Raw genomic sequence first — 13,577 nt, forward strand, 5'->3', positions numbered from 1 at the left:
TGGAAATCAGGGAATAATTCTGGGAATTGGTGAAGGATGAAATTGGATCAGCTCTGATCGACTGAGATTTGGGTTGGGATTTTTCTACAAATTTCCTTTATCTCCTCAGCACTTTTGTGTTTTTTTACAAGTTCATCAGGTTGTTTTAAAAATAATTCTGTTGCTTTTTCCAGTGGAATTTCCCATTGGAAAATAGGGAATATCTTTGGGTTTTGGTTGGGGTTTTTTTGCAAATTTCCTTTATCTCCTCAGCACCTTTGCCTTTTTACAAGTTCATCAGGTTGTTTTAAAAATAATTCTGTTACTTTTTCCAGTGGGATTTCCCATTGGAAATCAGGGAATAATTTTGGGAATTGGATCAGGTCTAATCCACTGAGATTTGGGGTTGGGTTTTTCTGCAAACAAAGCCCCAATCCTGGAAAAACTCGGGATAAAAGTTGAGGGACACTTTCCACTGTCCCAGGCTGCTCCCAGCCCTGTCCAGCCTGGCCTTGGACACTTCCAGGAGGGATCCAGGGGCAGCCACAGCTTTTCTGGGAATTCCATTCCAGGCCCTCCCAGCCAGGAATTCCTTCCCAACATCCCCCCTAACCCATTCCCACCCCCCATTTGCAGCATCCCAGCACCCCCACCTTTCTCCCGGGATAATTCCAAGGCTGTTTTGGTTTCCCACTTCAATCCCGGGTTTGGGACGTGGCCCCAAAGGTCAGGGGCTCCATTTACCAGGACAATTCCCATTGGGAATTCCCTCCCTGCAGGACACAATTCCCACTCCTGCCAGGGCTGATCCAGAGCCAAGCTCAGCTCCCAAGGAGCCTCTGGCAGGATGGGCTGGAAAAACCTCCTGGAGAAAGGAGAGGAGGCACCAAGAGCACCCAGGAGGGGCTGAACCCCCAAATTCCAGCTGTGCTGCTGTTCCCAACAGCTGGAAAAGGGCAGGAAGGAGGGGCAGGAGTTTCCAGTGCTGGAGGCAGACTGGGAGAACTGGGAATGTTCCCCTGGAGAAGGGAAAATTCCAGGGAATGCTCAGAGTCCCTGCAGGGGCTCCAGGAGAGCTGGAATTGGGGACAAGGCCTGGAGGGACAGGACCCAGGGAATGGCTCCCACTGGGAAAGGGGAGATTGGGCTGGGATCTTGGGAAGGAATTCCTGCCTGGGCTGCAATTCCCAGATTTGCTGGGGCTGCCCCTGGATCCCTGGGAATGTCCAAGGCCAGGCTGGATCCACCTGGGACAGTTGAGGTGTCCCTGAACATGGATGGGGTGGGAATGGGATGGGATTTAAGGTTTTTTTTTTCCAACCCAACCCATTGTGGGATTTTTGGAGATGGGAGCTGTGCTGTGCTGAGCCCCTGTGTGGAAATCCTGGCATTATTGGAATTTTGTCCTAAACCCATTCCCTGTGACTTGGCTCACTCCTGCAATTTTTCCAGTTTTCTTTCAAGATCCCTTCCAACCCAAACCATTCCATGGTTCTGTCATTTTGTCCATAAATCCTGGAAAGGGCTGAGAGGGGAATTTTGGGGGGATTTGATTTGGGGTTTCACCACCGGAGATTTTTTTTCCCTGGTCCTGGACACACAAATCCCCATTTTTGGGGGTGGGGTTGTGCTGATTCCATGGGCGGCTCCTCCTTGGGCTGGACCAGCCCCTCTGGGATGGGAGGCTGAGGAATTTGGGATTTGCAGGCGTTCATCCCCCCCCTTCCCTCCTCAAACAGGGAGCAAAAATCCCCAAATCGTTTTATTTGGATTTATTCCCACCAGCAGCTCCTGGGAGCGCTGCTCAGGGCTGAGGCAGGGGAGGAGGATGAGGAGAATTCCCAGGGATTTTCTTTCCTTGGAAAACTTTGGAAATTCCTTTTCACACTTGACTTTTCCAGCTCCACGGAGGTCGATGACATGATCAGAAAATCCACAAACCTGCTGCTGACCCGGACCCTGAGCAACTGCTTACAGAATGTCATCAAGAGGAAAAACGTTGGCCTGACAGAGGTGGGATGAGAATTCCCTTGGGAATGGAGGGGACAGGACCCAGGGAATGGCTCCCACTGGGAAAGGGGAGATTGGGCTGGGATCTTGGGAAGGAATTCCTGCCTGGGCTGCAATTCCCAGATTTGCTGGGGCTGCCCCTGGATCCCTGGCAGTGTCCAAGGTCAGGGTTGGATCCACCTGGGACAGTTGAGGTGTCCCTGAACACGGATGGGGATGGGAATGGGATGGGATGGTTCTGGATTTGGGATTTAGGATCTTTCCAACCCAAACCATTCCGGGATTCTGCTCTGGGAGAGCTGGGAATGTTCCCCTGGAGAAGGGAAAATTCCAGGGAATGCTCAGAGTCCCTGCAGGGGCTCCAGGAGAGCTGGAATTGGGGACAAGGCCTGGAGGGACAGGACCCAGGGAATGGCTCCCACTGGGAAAGGGGAGATTTTTGTGGAATATTGGGAAGGAATTCCTGCCTGGGGGGGAGAGGAGAAACCAATCCCTGCTCCTCCCATAAAAATTGATCCCATATTTTCACCAAAGAATAAAAAAAATTCTCCTCAGCTCTCCACAGATCAGGAGTTTGGTATTTTTAGCCCTGGCAATAAAATCCTCCAACCTTTCCATTCTTCTCATTCATTTTAAATAATAAGTAAATAAATTCCTGCATCACTTAAATACAATAAACATAATTTTAAATAATAAATAAATTGCTCTTTCAAATACAATAAACAGCATTTTAAATAAAAAATAAATAAATTACTATATCATTCAAATACGACAAAAGGCATTTTAAATAAATAAATTACTGTGTCATTCAAATATGATAAACTGAATTTTAAAGAACAAATAAATTACTGAATCATTTAAATGCAATAAACGGCATTTTCAAACAATAGAGAAATTGCTGAATCATTCAAATACAATAAACTGAATTTTAAATAATAAATAAATTACTGTGTCATTCAAATATGATAAACGGCATTTTAAATTTTAAATAAATAAATTTAATAAATACAAATAAATACAATTTAATACAAATTTAATAAATGCAAATACAGTAAACTTCATTTTAAAGACACTCCTGGATCTCCCATCCCTCATTTCTGCCCAAAATCCTCTCAAAAAATATTTTTTTTGCTATTTTTGTGTTATTTACACAACCCCATCTTTCCCTGACGAGAATTCCAGAGAATTTTTTTTTTTTTAAATTTTTTTTTCCTTTTTCCTTTTTTTTCCTTTTTCCTTTTATTTTTTTCTTTTTTTCCTTTTTTCTTTTTTTTTTCTTTTTCCTTTTCTTTTTCCTTTTTCCTTTTTTTTCCTTTTTCTTTTTTTTCCCTTTTCCTTTTTTTTCCTTTTTCCTTTTTTTTCTTTTTCTCTTTTTTCTTTTCCTTTTCCTTTTTTTTTTCCTTTTTCCTTTGTTTTTTCCTTTTTCCTTTTCTTTTCTTTTTCCTTTTCTTTTTCATTTTTCTTTTTTTTCCTTTTTCTTTTTTTTACCTTTTCCTTTTTTTTTCCTTTTTCCTTTGTTTTTTCCTTTTTCCTTTTTTCCTTTTTCTTTTTCTTTTTCCTTTTTCCTTTTTTTTCCTCCTTTTCCTTTTTTTTTCTTTTTCCTTTGTTTTTTTCCTTTTTCCTTTTTTTCTTTTGCCTTTTTTTTCCTTTTTCTTTTTTTTCCCCTTTTCCCTTTTTTTCCTTTTTCCTTTTATTTTTTTTTTCCCTTTTGCCTTTTTTTTTTAAATTTTTTTTTTCCCCCATCCTCTCTCTCTCTCTTTTTCAGTTGGTTCAGATCATCATCAACACCACCCACCTGGAGAAATCCTGCAAATCCCTGGAGCAATTCCTGCCCAGCATCACCCACGTGCAGCCCCAGGCCCTGCACACCACCAAACTCTACGGCACCACCGCCTTCAAGGTCAGCCCAAACGGGAAATTCGGGAATTTTTTACATTTTATTTTAATTTTTTTTTGGGTTAATCTCTCCCCCAGATGGGATTTGGGGGAGGGATGGGTTAAATGGAAATGTTGGGAATGTTGGTGGTGGTGAAGGGGGGAAAAGGCAGGGGGAGGTTTTGGGGAAAAAAGGGGGAAATTAAGGGAAAAAAAAGAATGAAACTTGGGGAAATGTAACTAAAAAACCTCTCAGAATGAGTCATTAGAATTATAAGGGAAGAAAAAACGGAGAATGAAAGAGTAAAACTTGAGAAAATATAATAAAAAAGTCAGGGTCAGTCATTAGAAATTATAAGGGAAGAAAAAAAATGAGAATAAAAGAATGAAACTTGAGAAAATCTAACAAAAAAACTCGGAATGCGTCATTGGAAATTATAAGGGAAGAAAAATCTGAGAATGAAAGAGTAAAACATGAGAAAATATAACAATAAAAAAGTCAGGATGGAGGTTTAAGGAGAAAAGGATAAAACTTTGGAAAATATAACAAAAAAACCTCAGAATGAAGGTTTAGGGAAAAAAAGAAAAAAACTTGAGAAAATCTAACAAAAAAAAGTCAGAATGAGTCATTAGAAACTGTAAGGGAAGAAAAAAAAAGAGAATAAAAGAATAAAACTTGAGAAAATCTAACAAAAAAAAAGTCAGGATGAAGGTTTAGGAAAAAAAGAATCAAACTTGAGAAAATATAACAAAAAAACCTCAGAATGAATCATTAGAAACTAAAAGGGAAGAAAAATCTGAGAATGAAAGAATAAAACTTGAGAAAATATAACCAAAAAAAGTCAGGATGAAGGTTTAGAAAAAAAGGGAAAAAAGGAAAATTTGAGAAAATATAATTAAAAAAAAGTCAGGATGGAGGTTTAGGAACCGTAAGGGGAAAAAAACTGAGAATAAAACTTTATAAAGAAAAAAAGTCAGAATAAAACTTGAGAAACTGGAACAAAAGTCAAACAAAATGTGGGATTTTTGGGGTTTGGAGCCCCAGTCCCATGTGGGATTTTGGTGATATGGAGCCTCCATCCCATGTAGGATTTTTGGGGTTTGGATCCCCCATCCCACGTAGAATTTTTGGGGGTTTGGATCCCCCATCCCACGCAGAATTTTTGGGGGTTTGGATCCCCCATCCCACATGGGATTTTGTTCATATGGATCCCCCATCCCATGTGGGATTTTGCTGGTCTGCAGCCCCCATCCCATATGGGATTCCCTACATCCCATGTGGGATTTTGGGGTTTGGATCCCCCATCCCACGCAGAACTTTTGGGGTTTGGATCCCCCATCCCACGCAGAATTTTTGGGGGTTTGGATCCCCCATCCCATGCAGAATTTTTGGGGGTTTTGATCCCCCATCCCACGCAGAATTTTTGGGGGTTTGGATCCCCCATCCCACGCAGAATTTTTGGAGGGTTTTTGATCCCCCATCCCACGCAGAACTTTTGGGGGTTTTAATCCCCCATCCCACGCAGAACTTTTGGAGGTTTTTTAATCCCCCATCCCACGCAGAACTTTTGACTTTCACACCCATAACCCCGCACCCTTTTTTCCCGTGCGCAGGACGCGCGGCACGCCGCCGAGGAGGAGATTTACACCAACCTCAACCAGAAGATCGATCAGTTCGTGCAGCTGGCTGACTACGACTGGACAGCCCCAGAGGCCGGCCCCAGGGCCAGCGACTTCCTGCTCGACCTCATTGCCTTCCTGCGCAGCACCTTCGCCGTGTTCACACACCTGCCGGTGAGCCACGCCCCTCCCCACACGGACACGACCCCAAAAAATGCATTGGGGTGGTCTGGGAACGGCACCTGGAGCTGCCAGCATATGGAAAAAATCGGGGTTTTAATGTGTTTTACATGCTGGGTTTCAATAGGATTCCCTGTTTCGGTTCGGGAGGAAATTTATTAATGGGGTTTTTAGGAAATAGATTTGAGCAGTTCTTCCCCCAGCTTGGTTTAGGGAATATTTCCTTGGAAAGAAATGGGAAAAAACCATTTTATTTAAGAGGTAAAGCACTTTTTAGCACAAAAATGAACAATACTGAACAGCAAAACTCTTGCTGATTTAAAGAGCCCAAAAAATTCCTGGGATCGCCTGGGAACAGCACCTGGAGCTGCCAGCGTGCAGGAAAAATTCTGGGTTTTAATGTGTTTTACAAGCTGGGTTTCAATAGGATTCCTGGTTTGGTTTCGAAGGAAATGTTTCATTGATGTTTTTAGGAAATAGATTTGAGCAGTTCTTCCCCACAACTTTGTTTGGGGAATATTTCCTTGGAAAGAAATGGGAAAAAACCATTTTATTTAAGAGGTAAAGCACTTTTTAGCACAAAAATGGACAATACTAAACAGAAAAAATCTTGCTGGTCTAAAGAGTCCAAAAAATGCATTGGGGTCGTCTGGGAACGGCACCTGGAGCTGCCAGCATATGGAAAAAATCGGGGTTTTAATGTGTTTTACAAACTGGGTTTCAATAGGATTCCCTGTTTCGGTTCAGGAGGAAATTTATTAATGGGGTTTTTAGGAAATAGATTTGAGCAGTTCTTCCCCCAGCTTGATTTGGGAAATGTTTCGTTGGAGAGAAATGGGAAAAACCATTTTATTTAAGAGGTAAAGCACTTTTTAGCACAAAAATGAACAATACTGAACAGCAAAACTCTTGCTGATTTAAAGAGCCCAAAAAATTCATGGGATCGCCTGGGAACAGCACCTGGAGCTGCCAGCATATGGAAAAATTCTGGGTTTTAATGTGTTTTACATGCTGGGTTTCAATAGGATTCCCTGGTTTGGTTTGGGAGGAAATTTGTCATTGATGTTTTTAGGAAATAGATTTGAGCAGTTCTTCCCTCAGCTTTGTTTGGGGAATATTTCCTTGGAAAGAAATGGGAAAAAACCATTTTATTTAAGAGGTAAAGCACTTTTTAGCACAAAAATGGACAATACTAAACAGAAAAAATCTTGCTGGTCTAAAGAACCCAAAAAATTCATGGGATCACCTGGGAACAGCACCTGGAGCTGCCAGCGTGCAGGAAAAATTCTGGTTTTTAATGTGTTTTACAAGTTGGGTTTCAATAGGATTCCCTGGTTTGGTTTCGAAGAAAATGTTTCATTGATGTTTTTAGGAAATAGATTTGAGCAGTTCTTCCCCCAGCTTGATTTGGGAAATGTTTCACTGGAGAAAAATGGGAAAAACCATTTTATTTAAGAGGTAAAGCACTTTTTAGCACAAAAATGAACATTACTGAACAGCAAAACTCTTGCTGATTTAAAGAGCCCAAAAAAATTGATGGGGACAGGTGGGAACAGGGCTTGGCACTACAAGGATGTAACAAAAATTCTGATTTTCAATGTATTTCACATGCTGGGTTTCAATAGGATTCCCTGTTTCTGTTCAGGAGGAAATTTATTAATGGGGTTTTTAGGAAATAGATTGGAGCAGTTCTTCCCCCAGCTTGGTTTGGGGAATATTTCCTTGGAGAAAAATGGGAAAAAAACATTTTATTTAAGAGGTAAAGCACTTTTTAGCACAAAAATGAACATTACTGAACAGCAAAACTCTTGCTGATTTAAAGAGCCCAAAAAAATTCATTGGGTCAGGTGGGAACAGGGCTTGGCACTACAAGGATGTAACAAAAATTCTGATTTTCAATGTATTTCACATGCTGGGCTTCAATAGGATTCCTGGTTTGGTTTCGAAGGAAATTTGTCATTGAGGATTTTAGGAAATAGATTTGAGCAGTTCTTCCCTCAGCTTGGTTTGGGAAATGTTTCCTTGGAGAGAAATGGGAAAAACATTTTATCTAAGAGGTAAAGCACTTTTTATCACAAAAATGGACATTACTGAACAGCAAAACTCTTGCTGATTTAAAGAGCCCAAAATTCATTGGGTCAGGTGGGAACAGGGCTTGGCACTACAAAGATGAAGCAAAAATTCTGATTTTCAATGTATTTCACATGCTGGGCTTCAATAGGATTCCCTGTTTCAGTTTGGGAGGAAATTTGTCATTGAGGATTTTTAGGAAATAGATTGGAGCAGTTCTTCCCCCAGCTTGGTTTGGGAAATGTTTCCTTGGAGAAAAATGGGAAAAAAACATTTTATTTATGAGGTAAAGCACTTTTTAGCACAAAAATGAGGCCAAAATTCATTGGGTCAGGTGGGAACAGGGCTTGGCACTACAAGGATGCAGGAAAAATTCTGTTTTTAAAGTGTTTCACACGCTGGGCTTCAGGAGGATTTCTCCTTAAAAATGGAGATGTGGGTTGGTTTAGCACCTGGATTTTTCCTTAAAAAAAAAGAGAAATGGTTCAGTATCTGGATTTCTCCTTAAAAAAAAAAGGAGAAATGGTCCAGTACCTGGGTTTTTCTTTGAAAAAAGGAGAAATGGTTCAGTACCTGGATGTTCCCCTGTAAAAAGGAGAAATGGTTGAGTATCTGGATTTTCCCTTGAAAAAATGAGCTGTGGGTTGGTTTAGCACCTGGATTTCTCCTTAAAAATGGAGAAATGGGTTGGTTTAGCACCTGGATTTTTCCTTAAAAAAAGAGAAATGGTTCAGTACCTGGATTTCTCCTTAGAAGAAAAAAAAAAAAAAAAGGAGAAATGGTCCAGTATCTGCATTTTTCTTTAAAAAAAGAGAAATGGTTGAGTATCTGGGTTTTTCTTTAAAAAAAAGAGAAATGGTTCAGTACCTGGATTTTTCTTTAAAAAAAAGAGAAATGGTTCAGTATCTGGATTTCTCCTTAAAAAAAAAAAAGGAGAAATGGTTCAGTATCTGGATTTTTCTTTAAAAAAAGGAGAAATGGTTCAGTACCTGGATTTTTCTTTGAGAAAAGGAGAAATGGTTGAGTATCTGGATTTTCCCCTGTCGAAAGGAGCAGTGGGTTGGTTCAGTATCTGGATTTTTCTTTGAGAAAAGGAGAAATGGTTCAGTACCTGGATTTTTCTTTAAAAAAATGAGAAATGGTTCAGTACCTGGATTTTTCTTTAAAAAAATGAGAAATGGTTGAGTATCTGGGTTTTTCTTTAAAAAAAAAGAGAAATGGTTCAGTATCTGGATTTCTCCTTAAAAAAAAAAAGGAGAAATGGTTGAGTACCTGGATTTTTCTTTAAAAAAATGAGAAATGATTCAGTACCTGGATTTCTCCATAAAAAAAAAAAAGGAGAAATGGTCCAGTACCTGGATTTTTCTTTAAAAAAAAGGAGAAATGGTTGAGTACCTGGATGTTCCCGTGTGGGAAGGAGCTTTGGGCTGCAGAGCCATCGGGACTCAGTAATGGGATGTGACAGCGACATCGGTGAATGCCCACGGTGATGGATGAGCTGGGCCACCAGTGATTTATCTTCCTTAAATATTCATGTTTCCTCTGCTTTGGAGCCTGGCAGGGCTTGAATTGGTCGAAAAAAAATAAAAAAAAAAAGCACCGGGAGAGATGGAGGCAGCCTTTTGTTAGAAAAGCCTCATCCGAGGAGAATTTTGGATTTTTTTTTTTGGGAGGGGGATTTTTTTTTTTTGCCTCCCCTCCCCCCCAAAAAAACCTGGGGAGGCAGGAGAGGCACCTCAGCCTCAGGTCTGGTTCAGAGCTTGGTGAGAGTGCAAGTTTGGGATTTTTTTAATGTTGATTGGAATTTTTTTGGTTTTTTTTTTTTCCTTGTGTTGCTGATGGATCACCCAAATTGTGGGTGAGAGCAAGGCAGGAAGGACCAGGCTGCATCCCAAATCCTTGGGCTCCACCCACACACACCCTTTTGGTGTCCAGGTTTTTCATCCTTGTAGGGGTTCAGGAAATTTTTTTTTTTCCTGAACTGATTTAGGAGCTTTGTTCTGAAGTGCAGGAGATAAAGGTGTCTAAAAAAAAAAAAAAAACCCGTGCAGAAAATGCTGGGGGTGTTGTTTAAACACCAAAAATGTGGCGTGGGCATCAGCTGGGGAAGGGAAGAACCAGAGGGGTGAAGGAAAACAATTCCCAAAAATGTGAATTCCAGCTCCAGGAGGAAATTCAGGGCTCTGGGGACAAGGTGGAGCTGATCCCAATCCATCAGCACAAGAGGTGGGGTTGGAAATAATAATAATATTTAATAATATAAATATATTATTAATACAAATAATAATAATTTTGGGGTCTGAGTGGAGCTGCTGCCCTGTTTGAGATGAGTTTTCAGCCTGATCCCATAAAATCCAGGATTTCCACAGTGCCAGTAGCTCCAGGACTGGGATGAGGTGTCCTTGGAGCACCTTCATTGCCACATGCAGCATCTCCCATCCCTGATTTCTCCTGCTTTGGAGAAAACTCCCAGAGATGATTCCTGATGGATTTATGGGAGAAATCATTTGGATGGAAAATCAACTCCCAGAGCTGATTCCTATTAAATTTATGGGAGAAAAAATTTTGAAAATCATCTCCCAGAGCTGATTCCTGCTGAATTTATGGGAGAAATCATTTGGATGGAAAATCAACTCCCAGAGTTGATTCCTGTTAAGTTTATGGGAGAAATCATTTGGAGAATCATCTCCCAGAGCTGATTCCTATTAAATTTATGGGAGAAATCATTTGGAAAATCAACTCCCAGAGCTGATTCCTGTTAAATTTATGGGAGAAATCATTTGGAGAATCAACTCCCAGAGTTGATTCCTGCTGAATTTATGGGAGAAATCATTTGGATGGAAAATCAACTCCCAGAGTTGATTCCTGTTAAGTTTATGGGAGAAATCATTTGGAGAATCAAGTCCCAGAGCTGATTCCTATTAAATTTATGGGATTTTGGCTGAGTGAGAAGGTGCTGGGAGGTGCAGTTTTGTCCCAGCTGGAATGGCACCTCCACCTTCCCATTAAGGAATTTCAGCCCTGGGCACATCAGAGTTCCTGGGATGAAATTCCACCTCCAGGAAACCTCATCATGGAAAAAAAACCAAAAAACAATCCCAAAGTCCTGAGGCTGCAGGAATGCACCATGACAGGGCTGAGTAATCCCAGTAATCCCATTGTCCCCACTGCAGGAAAAAAAAAACCTTTTAGGGTCAAATGGTCCCAGGGCAGCTCAGAGTGGCCTTGGGAGATCCTTGGGATTCAACATTGGAGAGGAGGAACTGAAAGGAATCTGAGCCAGGATTTGGGATTAGGGTTTGTGTTCCCCTCTTCAGGCTGAATTTTTCCTGGATTTCTTGGGAATTCCAGAATTTTTGTATCGAACAGTTTGGGTTGGAAGAGCTCCTTAAATGTCACCAACCCCAAATTACCCCTGCAGTGAGCAGGGACATTTTCAGCTGGATCAGATTGTCCTGAGCCATGGCCTTGGATTTTTCCAGGGATAAATCCTCCAACATTCTTTGGGCACCTGGAAAAATGTCCCAGCCCCAAATCCTGGCTCAGAACCTCAAGAGTTTCCATTTTCTCTGGAGTTCAAGCAGGAATTTCAGCCCCAATTTTTTCTTTTGGAGTAGGAATTGTAGGAGATGATGGAAATCAGTTGAATTTGGGAATTCCTGGAATTTATTTGCACGTGGCAGTTGTCTGGGGGACATCTCTAACTGGATCAGGTTGTCCTGAGCCATGGCCTTGGATTTTTCCAGGGATAAATCCTACTCCATTCTTTGGGCACCTGGAAAAATGTCCCAGCCCCAAATCCTGGCTCAGAACCTAAAGAATTTCCATTTTCTCTGGAGTTCAAGCAGGAATTTCAGCCCTGAATTTTTTCTTTTGGAGTAGGCACTGTGGGAGATGATAGAAACCACTTAATTTGGGGAATTCTTGGAATTCATTTGCACGTTGTACTTGTCTGGGGACATTTTCAACTGGATCAGGTTGTCCTGAGCCATGGCCTTGGATTTTTCCAGGAATGAGGTCTCCACCATTTTTTGGGCACCTGGAAAAATGTCCCAGCCCCAAATCCTGGCTCAGAACCTAAAGAATTTCGTTTTTCTCTGGAGTTCAAGCAGGAATTTCAGCCCTGATTTTTTTCTTTTGGAGTAGGCACTGTGGGAGATGATGGAAACCACTTAATTTTGGGAATTCTTGGAATTCATTTGCATGTTGTATTTGTCTGGGGGACATTTTCAACTGGATCAGATTGTACTGAGCCATGGCCTTGGATTTTTCCAGGGGTGAGGTCTCCACCATTTTTTGGGCACCCAGCAAAAATAACCCAGCCTTAAATCCTGGCTCATAACCTAAAGAATTTCCTTTTTCTCTGGAGTTCAAGCAGGAATTTCAGCCCTGAATTTTTTCCTTTGGAGTAGGCACTGTGGGATATGATGGAAACCACTGGAATCTGGGAATTCCTTTGGGATTTCTCTGCACGTTGCAGTTTTTTAGGGGACAGAGTGTGCCGGGGCTGGGGGCAGGAAAAGTTCAGGGAGAAGTTCCCAGGGTTTGTGTGCATGCCAGGGGCTGCATGGAATTGTCATGGTGGTTTGGAGCCACCATCCCAAAACGCTCCACTAAGTGCCCAAAAAATGTCTGAGAGCCAAATAAAAGCGCTGATGGGAATCAAAGCATAATTAACATTTGGCTCCCGGGGCCTCCCTCTTCCTGCATTAACCAGGGGAGAGTCGGGTCCTGCTGCTGCTGCTGCTGCTGTGGGGCTCATTAATATGGGATGCTCGGGTCTCCTTTAAAAAAAAAAAAAAACAAAACAAAAAAAGCAAACCAAAACCACACTTTTTTAAAAGGGTAAAAAAATATATTTTAGCAGAAAAAGTATTTGGGCGTTAAGGAAAAAAAAAAAAAAGGGAAAAATAAAAAGGTGGTTTCTGGTTTTCAGCGAGCAAATGGCCTCAAAAAAAAAAAAAAAAAAAAAAAAAAAAAAAAAAGAACATTTCCAGCCTAAGACTTTGCAAAGAATGACTGAAAAAGCCTTTTGTCTTTGATGGCTGATTGTTGTTTTTATTTCTTGTTGGACAAGTTAATGTAAATGGCATTGACAGGGCTACTCCAAACACACTGATTTGTTGACATTAAGCTCCTCAGAGATGGAGGGTTGTGTCAACACCTCCCCTGAACTGTCAGGTTAACAAAGCAAGGATGTTTTCTTGGGGGAGGGCAGCGGGGGCCGGGGGAAGGAGGAGGGGTGGGTGTTTTGTTTTTATTTTCAGTTTCCTTTAATCCTCTGTTAGTCTTGTAATGTCGATAACCTCCTTTGGAAGGGGAGCAGGGCAGGTCAGGAGGTGAGGCTGCCCTGGGAAGGGGAAGCAATCTTTCAGCGATCCAACAAATCCAAATCTGCCGTGGAGCTCTTCACTCTGAGGAGTTTTTTTTTTCTTTTCTTCTTTCCCCTATTTTTTTTTTCCCCCTTTTCTGCTTATTTTTGCCAGATGGCAGGCACAGATTTCAGCTGGAGCCGTGATGGTTTTTGCCTTCTCTTGGCATCTCTTCCCCCCTCTTGCAAACGAACGGCCCCGGCAGCTCTTGCTCTGGTAGAAAAGAGCTTTGCAAGTGTTTATTTTCTTTCCAAAGAGAACGATTGCCTGTGTTTTTTATTTGAAAAGTCAAAATCCCTCTGGAATATTTAGAAGCCGAGGCCCTGTGCGTGGAAGCGAAATGCCGTGAACTTTGCGCCGACCGCGGGAGGGACCCCGGTGGAAAAAAAAAAAAAAAACAAAAAAAACCCAAAAAACATCAGGAAAACATCTCGGGAGCTCCAGAGTCACCTCGGGCTTTGCACGAGTCCA

At 41.6% G+C, this 13,577-nt stretch overlaps 1 protein-coding gene across 1 annotated transcript in view; it reads left to right on the top strand.

The window, feature by feature from the left end:
• The window catches only part of EXOC6B (exocyst complex component 6B), a 264,366-nt gene that overhangs the window by 159,792 nt on the left and 90,997 nt on the right, over positions 1-13,577 (top strand). Inside the window, exons 16-18 of the mRNA XM_088162886.1 lie at positions 1,881-1,992; positions 3,755-3,889; positions 5,479-5,658. Coding sequence (XP_088019012.1) covers positions 1,881-1,992; positions 3,755-3,889; positions 5,479-5,658 — 427 coding nt within the window. The remainder of the gene's footprint in view (positions 1-1,880; positions 1,993-3,754; positions 3,890-5,478; positions 5,659-13,577) is intronic.

Source organism: Sturnus vulgaris, chromosome 4 (genome assembly GCF_052056855.1).
Source record: "Sturnus vulgaris isolate bStuVul1 chromosome 4, bStuVul1.hap1, whole genome shotgun sequence".
Lineage (NCBI taxonomy): Eukaryota > Metazoa > Chordata > Aves > Passeriformes > Sturnidae > Sturnus > Sturnus vulgaris.